The sequence below is a fragment of the Carcharhinus amblyrhynchos genome, chromosome 1 (genome assembly GCF_965287045.1).
Source record: "Carcharhinus amblyrhynchos chromosome 1, sCarAmb.v2.hapA, whole genome shotgun sequence".
NCBI classification, from domain to species: domain Eukaryota; kingdom Metazoa; phylum Chordata; class Chondrichthyes; order Carcharhiniformes; family Carcharhinidae; genus Carcharhinus; species Carcharhinus amblyrhynchos.
This window is the reverse complement of record NC_137324.1, coordinates 106,308,851-106,329,724: the sequence shown is the minus strand read 5'-3', so window position 1 is coordinate 106,329,724 and position 20,874 is coordinate 106,308,851. Positions and strand designations below refer to the sequence as shown.

Sequence of the window (20,874 nt, the reverse complement as noted above, 5' to 3'; positions counted from 1 at the left end):
ATAACACTGCAGTTGAGCTATAATTACAGGAGTTACTTACATTGCTGCTCTTGCACTGTGTGTTGGGCTGTGTATTTAGCAATGACAGCTGCCTGAAGGCTACTTGGGGTCTCTGATGTGGGGGTAGACCACCCTTTGATAAAGGTGGGGGTGGCATCGTCGGTAAACACCGCTTATCTGTAAAAAAAAAGGAAATATTTTTGACTAACGTTTCTGTTAAAAAATCTGTGAAAGAATATGTGAAGGAAGGAAGTGGTGGTTGCCCAGGTTTTGTCCCTCGAGGCTGTGTTACTTCAATTTTCATTTCCATGCATGTGTTATACCATGTTTGTGTTCTCAAATAAAGAATGATTTTTGCAAAAAAAATTTAATGAGTCTTAGGATAAATGTGTCACTGTTAGAATCAGAAAAATTGTTTTGGGGTGTGAATAATATTGCTTCCCCCATTGCCCCCGTATCAATCAGCCAGGCTATATAATCTTTGGCTGTGATATTTACTTGGAAGCTGAAGGGGTGGGGAAGAGAGTAGGGGCTCTGGTAATGTGTAGAAAGCACAGAAGTAAGTTCAGCGTGCCCAACAATAGCATTTGAATGCAGCCACCTTGTCACCATTTTACTCCTACGTATGATGACTGTTGAACAGCAATAGGTGCGATGGAGGTTCACGTGATATAGACATTTCAACTCCAGTATGTAAAGGGCTAATCCAAAAATGGAGTTTTGTGTTGCAACCAGGAGAAACCAGGGTGTGACAATGGATTCAAGGCTCTTAGTGACTGCACCTCACTCCAATAATGCATGTACACAGTGGATGTACACAGTGAGCCCAGCTTCAGAACGCTCGGACACTGTTTTGTAATGACAGTGCATTTAGAGGCCCCCCCCTCGCCCATGGACATCAGGACTTCCCCTTCATCAGCGGCATAGTCTCCCCACTCGTCTGCAACATGGGTCACCAGCATAGGGGGCCTCCTGTCCTGTCCTGCCTATATAATTCCCCATCAAGACCGCTTTCTGGATTCATCTCCGTATGACTCCCCCATCTGACACACCCGGGGGGGGGGCGGTGGTTCTCCACATAGGTCCTGCTGTCACATCCCCATTCAGGCTCCACCCCTTTGGCATTGGTGGTGTCCAATTGACACCACCAGGGTCTCTGGCTGGTGGCCACTGCCAGAGTGTCTTGTGGGGACTGTCAGTGTGCCAGTTGGGATCACCAGGTGGGTACTGCCTGATGGGTACTGCCTGGCCATGCCCCTGACATCCTGGGGGCTTCAACGGTCCCCTCCTACCCTCCCACCCTCCCCCCAAAATGACCATGACACCAGGTTTCCCTAATGGAGACCAGTAGTGATTCTCGTCATCCTCGGGCCATGCCTGAAGGCCGGAGCATCCCCTGGGTGCTGGAATGTGAATGGGCTACGCATAAATGCCACTTTAAATATGCCAGTTGGCCTAGCGCCCTTTCTAGGTCTGACCCAGTTCATGCTATTTCAAAGGGGCCAGGAGAATTGTAGACTGTCTGGTGACGGGCGCAAAACCAATTTTTATAACTGCATGCTATTCTCCAGGATTGGCGCAAGTTGCTCCAGGCACGGCGAGGTTGGACACTTTCCCCCCAAGTTAAGCTTTTGCCTGTACACAATGTGTCAGGGGTCATGCCTCCTTAGAGCTACAGCCTTCTGATACTCTCTTCTCGACTGTCCAGTTACACATCTCTCATGTAATGGCTGCTGTATTTGTGATATTTTTCCTTGTTCAAGGCTCGATCTAAGGCAACGAAATTCCACCCAACATGATGTGAGTCATTCTCAAAGTATAGAAAATAAATTCTGAACAAAAGCACTGTTACAAACTCTTCCTCACTTGTAGATAAGAAAATAGCTATGCATACTGAGTATTGATGGCAGTCTTCCTTGAGCTTCAATCAGCCCCCACAATTTCAGTTGTGTCCTGGCTCTGCTTTTTATTGCTACTTTCAGACAGCTCCAGAAACACTTGGACATGCCATTCAATTTAAAACTGTGCTGAACTATCACACAGGCTGAGCTTTTAGGGTTTGTTAATCGGCAACCTATCTATCCTGAAGGGATTATTTTGAACTAGCCAAACTAGTTGTTGGCTTAAGCCCAGATTCACAGGGCACTGCATTTTTGAGAGATTTAATTCCACTGCTTGCATCGAAACATATGAGCACCCTCAAGTTAAAATTGCCCCCTCACCCCCTTGTTCTACACTCACACACAACACACACATCACAAAGAACAATGTCTGTATTTGGTCACCAGAGGGCAACAGTATCTAATTTTCAGATAATGAATGACTATTTTGAAAATCATGTCTGAGGAGTTGCTGAATAATGATATAAATGCATCCAGCCCCGAATTAACAACACTGTATATTTTCACCTAATGTTCCATCTGTCTTCACCACGTTTTCTTCCTTTGTTTCTCAAAGGCATTGATTCATATTTTCCCAGAAACTAACTGCTTTTCACTACTTCACCTACAAATCTATTCTTTGTAAGTGATACAAATGTTTATTTTATTTCAGTGATCTGAGTCAGGGATTTGTAGGAGGCTATACTCCACTGGCAAGCTTCATAGCCAGACTTTCAAAAACATTAATAAATGATGGACAGGAACAATGCTCTTCCATCCATTGCAACAACACTGTCCGTTGTCACCAAATTATACCTTGGCCTGTCTCCCTACAATTCAGGTATTTTCTTCTCCTCTCAGCCTCTCATCTTGTTCCAGCCCTTTTCCATTAGTTTATAATCTTGGTTCTCTACCTCCCCCTGTTGTAATATGCCTTTAAGGGATAGCAGCATGATATCACTAGAGGGAAGTGTGTCATGTGATTCAGTGTCAGTTTCACTTTTGCCTCTGAGTAGAACACAAGACACAGCTCTGCCCTGATATCTTCAAGCTTTCTACCTATGCATGTTTGTTTTCATGTCTCTAGTCTAAATAAATGAACCCACAATGAGTTTAGCCAATCCCTTATGAGAGATTGGTGTCTTTATATTGTTATAAAAACAGGACACCACCCAAGCAGCATAAAAGCTTTCTCACTGAGATATCTTCACTGCTTTCCTCTCTCAACCTATGCATCAAGTGGCTTCTTATCCTCAGTGATTTCAATCTCCACATTCTCTGCCCTCAGAGGTCACTTCCCCCTTGTCTTCTCTAAATCTCTTCCACAAAACACATTCAAGGCCATTCCCTCGACCTTGCCATCTCACATTGATTTGCTAGTCCCAACATATCAATAATCATCAATAATTTCTCAGATAATTGCTTTGCACTGCTCTCCACCCATATCCCAACACTTCATCCTTCTATATCTGCCACTGGGGAAAAAAAAAATCCACAATTCACTTACAACTATGTTTTCAAAATCTCAATGGTCTAACTTTCATCCATTCACTGTGATATTTCTGTAGCTACTGATTTTAATCACACCCTCACCTCCACATTTGATGCTCTTGTCTTCAATACAAGCATTAATCTCTCTTGCCCCAATTCATCATTCTTTCTGTCCCCTTAAGTACAAGGAATACAGACTTGAAAAGATAGACTAGACAATTGGTTTAATCATCTCCCACTAGTTTTGGTTGGACTACATAAAACACTGTTGGATCCTATTCTTGTCTACTTAAATTTGTCAGTATTCCAGGGTCATCCTAGAATGCAAATATTACCCCTAGCTTCTTTCCTCTACTGTAACTCCTCTTTTTAAATGCCTCTTCCCCGTCTCCTCTCCCCTCCCTTCCAACAATAAATGGGCATTTTTGTCACCATAACGGAGGCAATCTAATCAACTACCTCTGCCACTTCTCTTCCTTCTCCTAGTACAAACTTTCACAAACGTTTTCCCTCCCCTAGCCCTGAACTCTCATCACTTTCTACCTGCCCTCGTATCAGGACTCAACATCGAGTTTGGCAGCTTTAGATTGCAACCTTTCTCCTCCATCTTAAACCCCTTTTTAAAATATCTTATACTTGCATTACCTCAATGCAACTATCCACCCCCCCTCCTCATCCCACCCCCTACCCCCCAGCCACACCAGGCCATCTGTCCTTTCTTCTTAAAGTTGCTGCACGTTGTTGCAATCTCTTACAGTTACACTTTAATATCTAATACATTCTCCCTTCCTTTCTGTAGTTCCGTCAAATAGCCAAAAGTGCTCCAAATGTTAACTCTTCTTTCTCTTCTTACAGATGCTGCCAGACCTGTTGAGCTTTTCCAGCATCCTCTTTTCTTGTTTCTGTGTCCACGTCCTCAGTATTTTGCTTGTTTTTATATAAATATGTTGTTACTGACCCATACAGCTGTGATATATCTATGCATCAATATTTAATGGGATGAAACTTTGTACATTTCTTCTCTGTATGGATTAGTATGGCACCATACCATGCATTTATTTATTGAACCACTCAAAGACGCATATCATAAATATCTCTTGCGCAAGCATATCTCAATTTTCCATGCGAGGGGGGGCATGGGCTTCAGTGCTAGGTGATAATAAATTGGTTCAATGACAGTTTTTTTGAATGTTGCCGGAGCAAGCAGCTTTGCAATTAACATATTTAAATAAGAGCAAAATGCCTGAATAGCTCTGTACAATTACCTGCATAATCTGACTGCATGTTTATTGGCTTAGCGGGGCAAATTTTCACATGCCGTAAATCTTCCAGACTGGAGGAGGTTACATATTCATAATCGTAGCTAGTTTGATCATTTGGTTCATCAACAGGCTGGTCATATTCCAACTGACCGTCAGTCATCATTCTCACATTAACGTCTGGCTGCAATTATATAACATTAACACAGGTGACTAAGAAAAGAAATGAACAATCTTTTATAGGTTTCTTTATAATATTTTCTGGCAATCTGCTATGGTATCAAAATTATAAGGCAACACAAGATATGACAAGAATTTCTGTTATCATGCGGTGCAATTTGTCACTGGTACCAGGTCAGATTTGATTTGCGTATTTAGTCTTGACTTTTCCTAGATTCTTATCTGGTGCTGACACAGATTTATGGCAGTAGAGGTTACCTCTTCATATATTGGAAAAATACAAGGATCCTTCTCTCCTGATCCCCACAAATGGAGAACTTCATATAAAAAAACATTCCATATAATACTGGGGTTCTTCTGGGCAACATACCATGCACTTAAACAAAAACATATAGCCCAGAAATGACTGCAAGGAATATTATCACGTAGCCTCAATGTGCTCACTTTAAATCCTCTTTTAGATGTTTTGAAGAGGCGCTCGTCAATTTATTTAAACATCCGCATGATTACATCACTCAAAATCATTTCCAGGCTCATCTATTTCCTTATTGCTGATGACAGAGGAAACCCAAGTAAAGTAACTTTCAATTATGATGCTTTGTTACACAACTTCGATGACTGGGAGGCTGCATGAAGTTTGCATTAGTTTAAAAATAACTGTAGTGCACAAGTGGTTCTGTGTATTTACCTAGGAAGATAGTCATTTCCTATGTATCACCTCAGGTGGTGTATTTTTAGTTTGTGCTTTAGAAGGAGAACATGGAAACAATTACAACAGGAAGGATATTTTAATGCAGAGCAATTGATTAATGAACATAACTCCTATAGAAATATAGACTAGATTTTCCTCCCATTGAGTATAAATGATGGTCAATCTAGCTCTTTGAAGTGTAATTATTTATAACGTGTACCACATTTGCAAAATGGGAAGTGCTTGCAGAATCAGATCTTTACAAGCTACAAAGAGGAATCTCCCCATCCCTAAAATAATGGACAGAACCACTGCCAACTCTTCCCATTGCTCACTCATGTGAGGTGGAGACTGAATAACCAGGGAAAAGTATTGATGCAGCAATCAGAAACATCCCATCCTTTTCTTGTTAGATTGCAATAACAATTTAGGAGTGATTATTTGGGTTTTTCTGGTATCTGAAAATATGTAGAATAAGAGGTAAAAATTGGGAACCAAAAGTAGAAACAGAAAATAGTGGATGGGAATCAGCAGGGGAATTAGTATCTCAAAGGCAAAGATTGCATGCAAGGCTTACATCTGAAGCGTCGGTTTTATTAAAATTGGGCAGGGTTTGAAATGCATAAAACCCAACATTGGTCTTCAAAGATCTGCAACCTTACTGGAGTACTTCTTTTCTAATTTTGGATAGAGCCAGAATTTAGACCAAAACCCAAATACATCATATCCCAGTCTTAGAATTGTGCTGCCCCAAATATAGCATCAGCATAGGAGGGGTGAAGGAAAAGACCAGGCATGATGACACTCCAATTTGGGAGATCCTATATCTGTGTCAGTGTATGGTTAGTAGAGAGCATGTCTAGTCAGGTCAGGTGCAAATTCCTGATAATCAATGAAAATTTGTGCCTACGTGGGACTTCAGGTCAGAATAATGGTTAGAATTAAAAGTGCCAACTTTAAAAAGTTAAAAACAACCTGTAAGAAGACAAGTAAGGGTTTTTCAATTATTTCACCAATTAATTTCTATACTTATTGCTTTGGGAGAAATTTGGAACAGGGTTGAAGAGACAGCTATTTCTTTTTTCCAGGGAGATATCTGAGGGGCTGTTCAGTCATTGATCGGTATTCCAGCATCTTTATAATGGTGGGCTCTTTAGACATGGTTATTACACAGCAGGAAGGGATCTCCACAACTTCCCACCACCATCAATTTTATAACGGATAATAAACAATGAAAATGATAGATTCTGGGAGGTTTGTTCTGGCTGGTACTACAATAGTGCAAGCTTTTAGTGCTTTGCATTATTATCAAGAGTTGCAAAAATCTACAGGAATCTGAAGCAAGTGCCAAATGGATTTTTTTGTTACCTTCATCACTTCAGCAAAAGCTGGATGCTCCAAGACAAGGGTCCAGTTTAGGCATTTCTTTGGAATGTAACATACTGGGAGAATGAGGAGAGGCCAAGTAGAGCAGAGCAATATGCTAGAAGAGAGAGGAGAAGAAGGGAGAGCACAGCAGATGCCAATTTGGTCTCAAGTGGCATCTGAAACGCCAAGCAATAAGTGACACTGAATCTAATTTTCAACAATTTTCCTGATCATTATCACACTGTTTGTAGGATGTTTGTGGGAATTAAATTGGCTGCCGTATTGCCTGCACTTCCACAGAGACTTTATTTCAAAAGTTGTTTTGTCCTATTCATTCTTGGGAAGTGTCTAGGTCAGCAGTTATTGTCCATTCCTAATTACTCTTGAGAAGGCGGTGCTGAGTTACATTCTTGAACCACTGCAGTCCATGTGGTGTAGATACACCCAAGGTGCTGCTAGGGAGAGAGTTCCAAGATTTCGACCCAGTGACAGTGAAGGAACAGCCATTTATTACAAAGTTTACTGTAAAACACATTGCAGAAAGTTTCTCATTTTGATACTAATTTTTATTCAAACCATGGCTTTCGTATAACTTCTGTTTAATCAGAAGGCATTTCTCGGAAAACTGAGTTGTGTATAAGGAAAATGAATGATTTCAAATATACAGTGGAAAATCTTTGAATTCTATTTTGAAGGCATTGGTCTCTGACGTGATAGGTCTTGCCCTAGGAAATAATTGAATAACCCCAAGATCATCTGCAATACCCCAAGTTGTTGCAAATCTACTGTTGCAAAGTTTCAATCTGTCTTATTGTTAACAGTGAACCAAGCTCTCTTACAGGTTCTTCTCAGAACAGTACAATTCCCAGAGGTCAAATCTTTGAAGTTTTATATATTTTGCAATAAAATTTTCTGCTCCAGGTGAGAGTGTGCTACGGAACTAAATATTTGTCTGTACCATCAAGCATTCAGAAAAGTTCTTCTTATTGTGTTACTGTGAATTATTCCAGTTCAAGTATGACCACACTCATGACATCTCTTAATAAAATTACCTAATCTTATCAAATTAGTCTCAGCTTCTGATAAATACTTACTGAAGAACTGATCAAGTTCAATTCTCATCAGGTCTTTTATCCTGTTAGTCTAGTGGTTTCAAAGTGTTAACCAATGCACCACATAGACTTACTGAAAGCTAACAATATGGATATGTGTCATCAGGGGTTTTCTAATTAGAGATGAGAAAAGCAGTGGCAGATGGGGTAGCGGGAGATTGGAGCTGGAGATGAAAGAGGATTAGACACACAATCAGAGGGAGAGTAAGGAATAGAGAAAGGAAAGTAAAATAATAGTATATTATTGAGGGAGTTTATTATTTACAGGTCAATAGACCCTGTCAATTCTCCCCCAAAACATGGCCATCTGAGTTCCAAACTAAACATTTCAATTACTGGGGGAAAAAAAGGAAGTAAATCATTGATGTTAGGTTTTGCTGCTTTAATAGGATGCCACATTGGAACCCAGGGGTTAATTCACTTCAGAAAAATAGACAATGGTGCCAATTCATCCTGGATTTCGGCAGGTAAGCAATCCATTCAAACATCTAAGCCGACAAGAAAAGCATGTGATCACAGAGGCTCTTGCTGAGCCCTGTGTGATTAACTGCTGAAGATTATGTTGGACTATTGACTGAAGATATAATGGAAACACTTGGGGAGGCTGAGCCTAAGCAAATATAGCAATTCATGACATTACTTTTGGATACAATTGCCTATATAAAGTATTTTTTTGTTAGCTCTTAGATTATGTGTTAATTGAGAAGATACATTCCTCTGACCTCCTGTATCCTTGCAAAGTCTCGCTTGATGAAAGCTGGATGCTGAGGCATGAAGATCAGTGTACTGAGCTATACTGCTCTTGATTCCCTCTGATCACAATTAATTATAGTTTGTTGGAAAAAGGTCTGAGGTGTGATGTACTCTTGGTCAGTTATTCAACACAATGATGTTGATGCAAAATAATTTTGGCTTTGTATCAATGTATATAATGCACTATAACTAGGAAATAAGATTGCCAGAACTACATTCTGCCAAGTGGGGTGAGACCACCTGAAACATGTAGTTTCAAACTGCTTCGGTATTGCAGCAACTGCAGTAATAGTTGTAACTATTTTTATAGGCAATTTACAAGAAGTTGGCAGACACTCATTCAGAGAGCCTAGGAACCATTTCAAGTGTTAAAAAGACTGGAAACACTTAGGAGGTTGGCAGCCATTGTGGAGAACAGAACATAATAAATGTTTAAGGTCAATGGCAAAAACAGAACTGGAAGGAAATCGAGGTGAAGAGTTTTTAAACAAGTGTGGAGCCCAAGAAAGAGCAGTGGGTGGAGGCTTTGGCGGGGGGTGCTGGTGTGACAGGGAAAGAATAAAGAGGTAGGGCTGTGATATGGTGGAGGGCAAGGGTGATTAAAGGACAAAGGTAATGATGCTGTAGTACAAGATAAAGTGGTGATAATGAGACAAAGACATAAATAAAACCAGGGTCTAGCTGGTTCCTGAACTGTTTCAACCTGGTTAATATCAACAAAAAGCCTATTGTGCATTGATGTTTTGGCATTGTGAATTGTTTCATCAGCATTTAATTACCATTAACTATAACTTTGTACAAGCAACCAAGCATAACATGTTTTGGTTTCTGCTTTGACTGGAAGGTGATGCAGAACAAGCATACAAGTCATCATTCACTCCAAGCCACTTAAAGCAAGTGCAAACTTCAAATCTGACCCAGTCACAAAAGGCTATCTGGTTGATATTTGTATTCATTTAGGACTAATCACATTTCCTATCATTGGTAGAGTAAAAGACGATTAGATCAAAAAATATTGCATGATAATTTAGCAGCTTGGTCATTGGTTTCAAAGTGCAAAATTAATAATACTTACAAATGTTCTGGAGGTCCATTTATAGTTCTTGTTTGCTGTTGGCTCTAAAAAGTGTAAAATATGATCAGAAAGCACAAACATATTGAATGATTTGATTAGCAATTATTATAATATTTGGTGAACAACTTAATCATCACCTATGAAAGTTAGTAGCTATATCCTGTCATACATTTTCTGACATTGTATGCTTTGGAAATTACATTTCTTACAGCTTCTTATATTCTGCTCAGTAGCACATGTACCAGAATGCTATCAGTTCACTGTGCTGACAATCTAATGTATGTTTATTTTATTCCTATTGATGGATAGCCACCTGTCATATTTTACGTGTCTCCCTGCTGAAAACATGCCTGGTGGAGGGATGAGGATGAGTGGGTGAGAGAGGACGTAAAGCCCAGCCCATAATTCCTGATTGGTTGAGTAACAAGAACAGTTAGTTACATACTCTGAAAATAGCTTCTCTGCCATTTGATCTCTGATTTCTCCATTACTAAAACATAAACAGATTTGCAGACTAGGGCAAAATCCCTCCGGCGTGACCTTTTTGTTTCGCTGACAGAGGTCCCCAACCATTGGTTCCCTAGCACTGATTGATTGATTGATACACTATTGCCACATGTATTGGGATACAGTGAAAAGTATTGTTTCTTGCATGCTATACAGATAAAGCATACTGTGTATAGAGAACATAGGAGAAAAGGGAAGGAGAGGGTGTAAAATATAATGTTGCAGTTACAGCTAGGGTGAAGAGAAAGATCAACTTAATATACGATAGGATCATTTAAAAGTCTAAAAGCAGGAAAGAAGCTGTTCTTGAGTCAGTTGGCATGTGTTTTCAGACTTCTGTATCTTTTTCTCAAAGGTGGAAGAGAGTAAATAAACACCTGTTGACAGTGGCAGGACTGGAAAATCCCACCACTGACTAATGGTGGGCCATCTCCACTGCTGCAAAACACCCTGCAGTGTCTGTGTGTGGTGGTGGTGGTGGTGGTGGGAGGGAAGGCGGTATGCGATTGGATAACCCTGCCCCTAGTTTACTATATAATATTGCTAGATGTGCCCAATCATTTTTTTGCACCTCCAGTTAAAAGTTAACTGAGCTACCCAGAACAAACTCCCAATTGCCATACACTTACTTATGCATATTTCTATTTAGGATTAACTTAACTATTTAATTATGATTAGTAAATGATAGTTTCTCCTGGCTTCATCCCACAATGATTACACAACGTGAACTTTTATATGAAATTCAGTATGGAAGGACAAGTAAAGCTTCTGATCGATGGTTAATTCTGCGTTATAATGAGAATTGCTGCATTAGTATTCACCAAGTTAAAAACAAAATCGGATTTGCTGAAAAATCGCACACATTAGCAATCTCCTTAACTGTGCTGAATTCTAATATATTATTTAAATACATATTATTGGTATCATTGGCTCTATCTGTTTTTGTCATTCCAAATGTGATGAGTTGTGACGTAATCCATTCACAGACTACAAATCACTCTCTTATCCATAGCACTATACATCTATATTGTCAAATTTAAAATGCTTGTTGGTTCATATTGTACAGATCAGGAACTGAGATAGAACTATAACACTTAGTAAAGAAATAAGCAATAATAAAATTAAAATGTAAAATGAAATCAAATTAAATAGCATTATTTTAAAACTCGACTGCATTTCTGAAATCAAAAGAGAACTATAAAGTAGAAGCTTTGCCCTCAGTTCTTGCAAACTGCTGTTTTATCACCAACCTGTGGGCTGCCTGGTGACCTCGCTAAATATTTTTAAGACGCGGGTTGATGGGTTTTTGATAAGAGAGGGGATTAAGGGTTATGGGGAGAGGACGGGAATGTGGAACTGAGCCACGACAGATCAGCCATGATCTTATTGAATGGCGGGGCAGGCTCGAAGGGCTAGATGGCCTACTCATGCTCCTATTTCTTATGTTCTTATTTTCTTACGACACAGCGGTTAGCACTGCTATCTCACAGCGCCAGGGACCTGGGTTCGATTCCCAGCTTGGGTCACTGTCTGTGTGGAGTTTGCATGTTCTCTCCATGTCTGTGTGGGCTTCCTCTGGGTGCTTTGGTTTTCTCCCACAGTCTGAAAGATATACTGGTTAGGTGCATTGACCTGAACAGGCACCAGAGTGTGGTGACTAGGGGAATTTCACAGCAACTTCATTGCAGTGTTAATGTATGCCTTACTTGTAACTAATAAATAAAATCTTTAACTTTTAAACTTCAAAGAATACTTTGTTTCTTTACTAAGTTCTGGACATTTGGGCACCTCTTGAATTAATGCCCATTTTTCTCCGAACTCCACGTTTGGATCCAGCCAGGATTCTGCCCTGTCACAGTTTTTAAACAGCTCTTATCAAAGTCACATATGTCCATGATATCCATGCTCCTCTAATTCTGGCCTCTTGAACATCCCTGATTTTAACTGCTCCATCATTGGCTCTGTCTTCAGCTGTGTGGGTCCTAAAGCTTAGGAAATTCCTCCTTACACTTGTCATCCTCACTACTTCAGGTTCTTTCTTTGAGATAGTCCTTAGTCCTTAGATCTACCTTCTTGACCAAGCTTTCAGTCAACTAATCTAATCCCTCCTGACTGTGAGCCACATTAGGAGGTTTTATTACATTAACGGTGCTATATAAATGTAAATTGTTGTTGTTGAATTGGAAACAATAATAATGCACTTTGCAAAATCTAATCTCATAGAACTACTCATCTTCATACCTGCAGCTCAAGCAGCAGAAATTCAAAAACATTATTTTCATCTTTAAAAGAAATCTTTATATGGCCCTAAATCAGTTAGTAATAATTATTTAGATTAATTATTTGTGACTACACTACAGCTTTTGATAATGTGGCAATAGCTACAATCTTCACCCTCACAGCAATTGAAACAGAATCAATTGCATTGTTGCAAATCCCATTCAAAACTGCTGCGTACATTGATTGTTCGGTGCCTCTCAGCTGATGTGCAATTATTATGGTCCCAATGTTTGGCATCTTGGAGGATGCTCATGTTTGTTCTTTTGTTCTCCCACTCGATTCACAAGATCCATCTTAGACAGCATTGACAATGTTGTTCTTGGGCTTTGAAATGGTGTCAACATCTCATCCGACAATAAGATTCAAGTAAGTGATCTGAGCTATGCCAGGAGCCTATTCACATAGAGGAAGCAGTTCAAAGACACTCTCCAAGTCTCCATGAAGGTTAGCAATAACGTATCAATCAAATGCTGCATTGTGACCATAATGTCGCTCGTGTGCTATTATCAAAGATGGTCACAGGATCTTCCAATTGATGACAGCAGCCACAAATGGGTAACACTGAGAGATGAAAAAAAGAGAGCACCTGCTCAACCCATCAATCCGACACATCACCTCCACCAGCCCACAATCAATGTCCTCACTGTGAGAGAACCTGCCAGACTAAGATGGTTGAGGGGGATTGACTCAGAGGAAATCAGGAGGGAGAAGACAAATTGAGATTTTTGGGGAAGGGGAGACAAAACTTATGAGAGGAGGAAGGTGAATACTTGGTATTAGAGTATTTCAAAATACTCTGGGATTTAAAACATTAATAAAGAATATTAGAACAGAGTGGATTAACGTAGGATAAGAATTACAGACTATCTTATATATAATTTACAGAGGTATTGTCTGCATAGAAACACATATAACCACAGTTTAAAATTTAAACTTGCATTTTTGAAAGTGTATGATTGAACAGATATACATCTCGACTTATGGCACCGGGTTCTAGGGCATCATGGGGAAATAGGGCAATAAAGTGAACTGCATTCCTTATAACAATACACTTATAGAAGCATAACTCCTATCAGCATGAATACCAGGCAGCTCAGTGAATGAGATATTCATTAAACAAGGACAAGTTAGTGATTCCAGACAGTTAATGAATAGGCTGAGTGTTATACCTGTTAGGAATAAGGCAAGGTGGCCGCGGGAAAGTCAGACGGAAACCCCTAGAACTTATTGTTCTCATGCCATCAAAGAATATCCGTGATTGGCCAAGGTATATGGCACTTACTAATAATAATTGACTTGTACTAATGTTGATTTGTTCACTTCCAACTGGAATGAACTTGTGGGTGTGTAGAATGGCTTTTGGAAGTTGTATAATTGTATTTCCACTGTGATGTAACTTCAGAGAAGAGTTGGATTGCCTAGCTCTTCTCTCCCAGGGTGCGCTGGTGCATAAAGAAACATCTTTCATGTATGGTGTAGTCAGGAGTCTTTGTATTAGGTAAAGTTAAGCTCAACACTTAGCCTTTGAAAAAAGCCCCTACACTTGGTTTTTAGGGTAAGGGATGTCGCTGCGATCATGGCATGGAATGACCAGTGATGGAGGGTGGGTGGAACTGGAGAGGAAAAGGATAAGATCTATGATTATAGTGGAATGGAGACCAAAAGCTTCCTTGAGTAGCCTGGAGGAAGTACTCCTGATCCTTGCCACAAGCAGTGTTGTAAAAAGCACTTAACTTTTTTACCTGGCAGCTCCTAGCTCTCTTTCAGTGCTAGGTTTTCCAAGATCTGGAAAATCCTCTCAGTAATTGTTAATTTTAATTCGGACCCCCAAATTCCTGACTTAAAGTTTAAAGTTTATTCTTTGTCACAATTTGGTTTACATTAACACTACAATGAAGTTGCTGCGAAAATCCTCTAATTGCCACACTTAGGTGCCTGTTCAGGTACACAAAGGGAGAATTTAGCACAGCCAATGCACCTAACCAGCACGTCTTCAGACTGAGAAGAAACCAGAGCACCTGATGGAAACCCATGCAGACATGGGAAGAATGTGCAGACTCTGCAGGGACAGTGATCTCAGCTAGAAATTGAACTTGGGTCCCTGGTGGTGAGAGGCTGCAGTGCTAACCACTATGCCACTGCTGCCCCGGTGTAATTTATTAATTAGGTGTTCCAGCTTTCTGTGATACTCACATTCTGCAAAATCTTTTACAATAGAACAGCCAAAGGACATGCACATGGTGAACTGGGTGCATATTCACCATTCAACAGTTTTTAACCCCTCTCTAATGTTCTTCCATTGTGGGTAGGCTAATTTGAGGCTATTGTGCCACCTCCAGAGAGTAGCATGAGGGAATGCTGAACTGGTCATCCTTTCCAAAACCAACAAACAAAAGTATTCATAGACAGTAATTGTGGCAGTGTGAAGACCCTTTTGCTCAGTCCATGACTATTGACCATGAAAAAAAAACAACCACTACCCTTGACAACCCTGCAGGCAACAACTGGAGTGCTCCTTTCAATGATCAAGGCACCTGAACTGCATCATTAACAAAGCTTGATGATGGCCCTCATCAGTCAGTGGTTGTTCTTGTACTGATGTTGGCCTATGCCCTACAGAAACCAACCACAGACCTGGGTCTGGAAAAGTTGTGACAGGTGTAACTGCTACAGAATAAATTATTTATGGCAGCTACTAGAGAAAGATGCAAATACATGCATAAGGTCTTCGTGTGGTTGCATACATCTTGCACAGATCAATTTTCTGTTCATGAATGTCTCCAATAGCTACAATGATGGCCATAAAGCAACAAGTTTTTCACTCCTTGAACTTGTGGCAAACTGGTTATGGAGGTGAAACCTGGTGCCCTCTAGCTGTGGTGTCATATCTGTGGGGAAATTGGCGTGGACCCCCACCTGAAAAGAGTGTATTGGTGATAGGGGTGATACACCAGTGAGTGGCTGATTGAGAGAAGCTGTTGAGGTCTGTGGAAAGAGCCACTGCATAGAAATTGAGGATCATGGTGACATTGATGGCAGCAGGCAGGATATGAGGATTGGTTGATTGTAGCGCAAGATCTTCCTCCACCATAGCACAGATGTTTCTCATCATTTCTCTTGATGTTTGGAGCTTTTGCCTCTTAGTTATGTTGAGTAAACATCTTCAGAGACCTTTTGCTCAGGGTGCTATCTCCTGCTTCCTGCTGTTCTCTTTGGTGGCTCTTGCCTGTGTCTCCTGGCTCTGGCCACCTTTGCTTCCACTGCCCTTCCTCTATTGTCCATTTGTGACAGAGAAGCCACACCCATTTGGCTTCCTTCACAACACACTCTTCATCCAGCAAGCCCGGGAGTCTGTTGTATCTGCCGCATGGTTGCCTGAAGCAAGGAATAATTCTAATTGACCACACAAATCTGTTCCTCCTCTTTCACAAACCCAATTCCATCCTCCTTTTGGTCTGCTACGACTTCTGTCTCTAAAGTCTTCCTTTTGGATTTAAAATGTTACTATGTGGAGCTCTGCATGTAGGAACATTAGAGGCCTTAATGCTTGTTTACGCTTCCACCATAAATTTGTGACTCCCATTACTACAGGGTAAGGTACCTGAAGCAGCAAACATTTTGTCTGTTTAAGCTTTCAGCTATTTTCAAATGGTTTGTGTTTCATGTCAGTGTGATTCACGCCCTGTCCATTTTTCCCCTGTTAGTGAAAATAGTACCGGCTAGAAAATGAGGCATGACGTCTGCATCTGGGTCCTGCCTGTTGCCTTTAAAGATGTCCAGAGATTTCCAGATTCAGTAGAAAATCCTGCCCCATCTTCCTAAGTTTGCCTTAGATAAACTTTACATTCAAGCTATATTGCATTAATAAAACCAATTCGTATTGATATAAATATAAGTGCCCTATAAATGTCAACAAGGTCCAGCACAATGTAATTTACTTCAGAGATACCGTAGAGATTAAATATTTTCTCTTTTCTGGGTCACTTAATAAAAGCTTTCATTTTTAGATTGGTTTAAAATCACTTAGAGGGAGCAGTGATCAATCCTGTCTTGCCAAATAAAGAATGAATAACCAGATAATAATTTGTGTTTATAGAAGATATAAGTGAGAGATTGAGAATAAATTAGTGAGTTTGCAAGTGAAGTGTGAAAAATAGTTATTGAAGAGAATCAGAAGAATAGACTGGCAGGGTGCTGCAGGAAGTGATGTAAGCAATGACAATATTGTAAATGAAATCTTCTCAGCTTTAATCAGTGAGACAGTAGAAATCCCATTATATCTGAAAGGGAACAGTGTAATCATGGAGTTTGGCTCTGCTAAAGTATCAATTTAATGGCACTGTGTCAGGACCTCTCACTTGACAATTACTGATTATAAAATGAAACTGCTCGTAGAATTATTCATTGCTCAACACAGATACTCTGCAACAGCGCTCTTATAATACAGAATGAAATTAAACTAAAGTGAAATGAGAGCCTCTCCTGATAATGCACTACCGAATGCTGAACCAGGTCAAAAGAGAGGAATAGTTTTGACTTTGGCCGATAATGTAAAAAGGACAATGAGAACTCTTCTGTCTGTTATACATTTCTTGTGTTATACATGTCTCTCAACATAATTAGTCGTACAATGGGCGGCATGGTAGCACAGTGGTTAACACTGCTGCTTCACAGCTCCAGGGACCTGGGCTCGAATTCCGCCTTGGGTTACTGTCTGTGTGGAATTTGCATGTTTTCCTCGTGTCTGCATGGGTTTCCTCCCGGTGCTCCGGTTTCCTCCCACAATCCAAAGATGTGCGGGTTAGGTTGATTGGCCATGCTAAAATTGCCCCTTAGTATTCTGAGATGCGTAGGTTAGAGGGATTAGCGGGGAAATGTGTAGGGATATGGGGGTAGGGCCTGGGTGGGATTGTGGTAGGTGCAGACTCGATGGGCTGAATGGCCTCTTTCTGCACTGTATGGTTTCTAGGATGATTGTATGATGACCTGTGTTCAGTTGATTAATTGCTCATAACTGCTGCAAACAGTTATCAGGCAACAAAGAGAATAAATACTCAAGGCTTCCACTGCCTGATTATGATCAGACTGATCTCTGATAGAATGCGTGTCTGAGTGGACTTTGCATGCAGACAGGTTTGGATTTGGCTTGAAAGCCCTCAGAACTTGAATAAATTGCTAATACTATAGCCTCAATTTGAACACATTCGCTCTTGATGGCTGAGGAGTGGAAATCTCAAAAGTTAAAATTGTGCCTTCAACCCACCTCATTTCTGGCCATTGTAAGATTAACAGTGGCAATTCAGACTCCCACTAAAAGCAAGCAGGGCTTACTTAAGGTGCAAAAGTTGCGGCCCAATGCCAGTATTATCACTGCAATGTAATATTAACATTAAGGCAGGGAAAGTCTTGTGGAACACTGTTGGGAGAAGTCAAGTGTAGAAGATGCCAAAGTAAGTTTCAGAAATGTACTTCTCTTCATGTTTGCATATAAGGAAGTACAGGAATGCTCACTGCAGGCCTCTGAAGAAGTCTTTGGCTTCTTCAGTCCTAGCCATGTTACCCCTAACCCTCCACAAGGTTACAATATAATGCCAGCTGTTTTGGATTGCTGACAGATGTGAAATCTGGAAACCCTCTCCCCAGTGACTGTGAGGAACCATTCCCACATGTCCCCAACTATAAATCCTGCTGCCAAATTTACATCACCACCCAATAGCCAGATGGTGAAGGTTAACAGGATCTGCACACCCCTAACTTGTTCAAGTTCAGACTCATAAACATGCTATTCAAATTGTAACCTCAGAGACTTGTGTCACACATAAAGAATGGGTGTTTAAGATACCAATACCTATAGAATTGCAACCCATCCAGAGTTAGGCACCTTAGTACAAGAGGACAGAAAGCTGGTTAAATGTAACAAAAATATAATTCACTAAAAATCTAAACTTTAGATATTTAAAGCAGGAAAGCATGCAGTATGCCACTCATAAGGATATAAAAAAAATCTCATATCAGCCATTCTTGCAGGAGTTGAAAAATGGCATTACGTTAAAATGCATATTGTCTACTTTGATAATTAGAGACTAACTAGAGTGTAAAACAAAAGAGAATATCTTTACATACCACTGGTCAGGCCTCAGTGGCCACTTCTGGACTTTACAGTTAGGATAGACATCAGCGCCTTGGTGAAGGTGCAGAGAAGAATTACTTACTGATAGCAAGGATGAAGGAGTTCCATTATGTGGAGAAACTGGAGAAGCTATGATAGTTTTCCTCACCGTAGAGGAAATTCAAGGGAGATTGAGGAGAGGTCTTCAAAATAATAAAGGCCTTTGATAGAGAAGGTAAAGGTAGACTGATATTGGGTTTGATAACTAGATAACATAAATGTATGATAAAGAAGGAAGGGAAAGGGGAGAAAGAATTGTCTCTGCAATGAGTTATACCATTCTGGAATACACAATCTGAAAGGGTGATGAAAGCAGGTTCAATAAAGGCACTTGAATATCTGAATGGGAAGATTTTGCAGGATGATGGGAAAAAGACAGAATAGTAAGGCTAAGTGAGTAACTCTTTTAAAGAACCAACACAGTCATGATGGGCTGACTGGCTTCCTTCTGGACTGTAGGATTCTATGATTCTAACTTAATACTGGAAAATCAATAGCAATTTAAATACGTTATTTAAATTATCGTTGCAGCCAAATGGTGAAACAACTGTAATTTTATGAAAAGTATTTTTCCTCAAAGTTACATGAGATTTATATAATGGGGATTTTATTTAAATAAGCCTGAGCTCTGTCCTTATTCAGATAAAGAAACAGTAAAGTGCTATTTCATGTAATAATCTGCATCAAAATGAATCCATTAACATTTCAATTTTCTGTGCAGTGTGCCTGATGTGAAGATATTTTTAATGAGATAATTATACCTGAAAGTGAAATATTCTAGGAAATCAGAGCACTATGTTATAGAAGCAAACTAGAATCACAGTTCAACATATGCAATGGTTTTCCTTTTTTCACGTAATACAATGAAAAAATCCAAACTACAGATCATGTCAGAAGTGTGAATGCTTAAATTAAAACCTGGAACAGATCATACAAAAATGCAGATGTCAGTGTTGACAATGGTACAGACGCATAAATTAAATAAGTAAAGCTCAGTCCCTTTTTCTCAGATTGGAAGAGAACTTAAAACATTCACTACAGAAATGTTATAAATATGTCAAAAGAACAGACTATCAGCTCCATGAGTTCTAACTCTACCCTATCAGTGCAACCTGATGTACCACAGCCCCTAATCACAAGTAATGCTAGTTCAAAGAAGAGACAAAAAAAGTGACCAATTTCAGAAAAAAAAATCTGAGAAAAACTTTCCTTTTAAGAATCTGTGAAGTCCCAAGAGATTATCTGTACCCAGGATGGGACACTGCACAGTTAACTGATGTCCTCATCTGATATATCCCAATGTTGTAAGCAATGTAGGATTGTACAGGGCTCAAAAATACACGAGAACAATGTTAGCTCCCTCTGAAGTGTGGTTGAGACCAGGTAGCTTAATGAAGTGGATAACTTCTGCAATGCATTGGTGCCCTGATTTGGCTGATCATTATTTTAAATTTCCGGAGAGCTCCTACCCTCAAGCCAATGTGCACTTGTTGAATCGTTTTCTCAGGTTCTGATGATATAATTAGCCCCTGAATCGTTGAGCAGGAGAGCGGTGGTTGTCCCAAAGGTTTTAAGAGTTGGATATTGTGCTAGGCAAGACTCACTCAGGTAATGTTAAAATTTTTTTTATTCAAGTATCTTCCAGCAAAGAAAACCTGGGGATCGCCTGCTCTGAACCTCTGTCTCCTTCTTTCGACTGTAAAGACATTTTGGAGTCAGCTTAGTGCTAATTAAAACTGCTGTTGGTTCCCGGTGGAGCTTCTAAGCCAGTTGGTTTTAATAACTAGGCATCTGTTTTGTGGCAAACTCCTATCCGACTGAAAAAATCCATAAAACCACCCTTTAACCATGCTATAATCTAATGCTAACTACACCATGTCCCTGCCTGGCAGTTAAAATCAAATTCATTATTTCTATCTATAAGGCTTGTTTTCAAAGACCACAAATATTGCACCCCTTTTGGTGTTTCATATTCTTCAATTGTGCAATTTAATTGAGAACGTCCAAAGTAACATTTGTGCTAGACTAGTGCCAGGCAATGATCATCTCCAAGAAGAAAGAATCCAATTATCAACTCATAACATTCAATGGTGTCCCCATTGTGAAACC

At 40.0% G+C, this 20,874-nt stretch overlaps 1 protein-coding gene across 6 annotated transcripts in view; it reads right to left on the bottom strand.

The window, feature by feature from the left end:
• Positions 1-20,874, bottom strand: part of clnk (cytokine dependent hematopoietic cell linker) — a 281,684-nt gene that overhangs the window by 36,760 nt on the left and 224,050 nt on the right. For 5 of the 6 annotated variants that reach the window (XM_080190107.1, XM_080190098.1, XM_080190089.1 and 2 more), the window contains 3 exons: positions 9,810-9,853; positions 4,637-4,814; positions 41-177 (listed from right to left, as the gene is read on the bottom strand). In XM_080190107.1, coding sequence (XP_080046233.1) covers positions 41-177; positions 4,637-4,814; positions 9,810-9,853 — 359 coding nt within the window. Of the gene's footprint in view, positions 1-40; positions 178-4,636; positions 4,815-6,869; positions 6,947-9,809; positions 9,854-20,874 lie in introns of those variants that run through there. The other variant, XM_080190123.1, reaches the window with a different exon arrangement.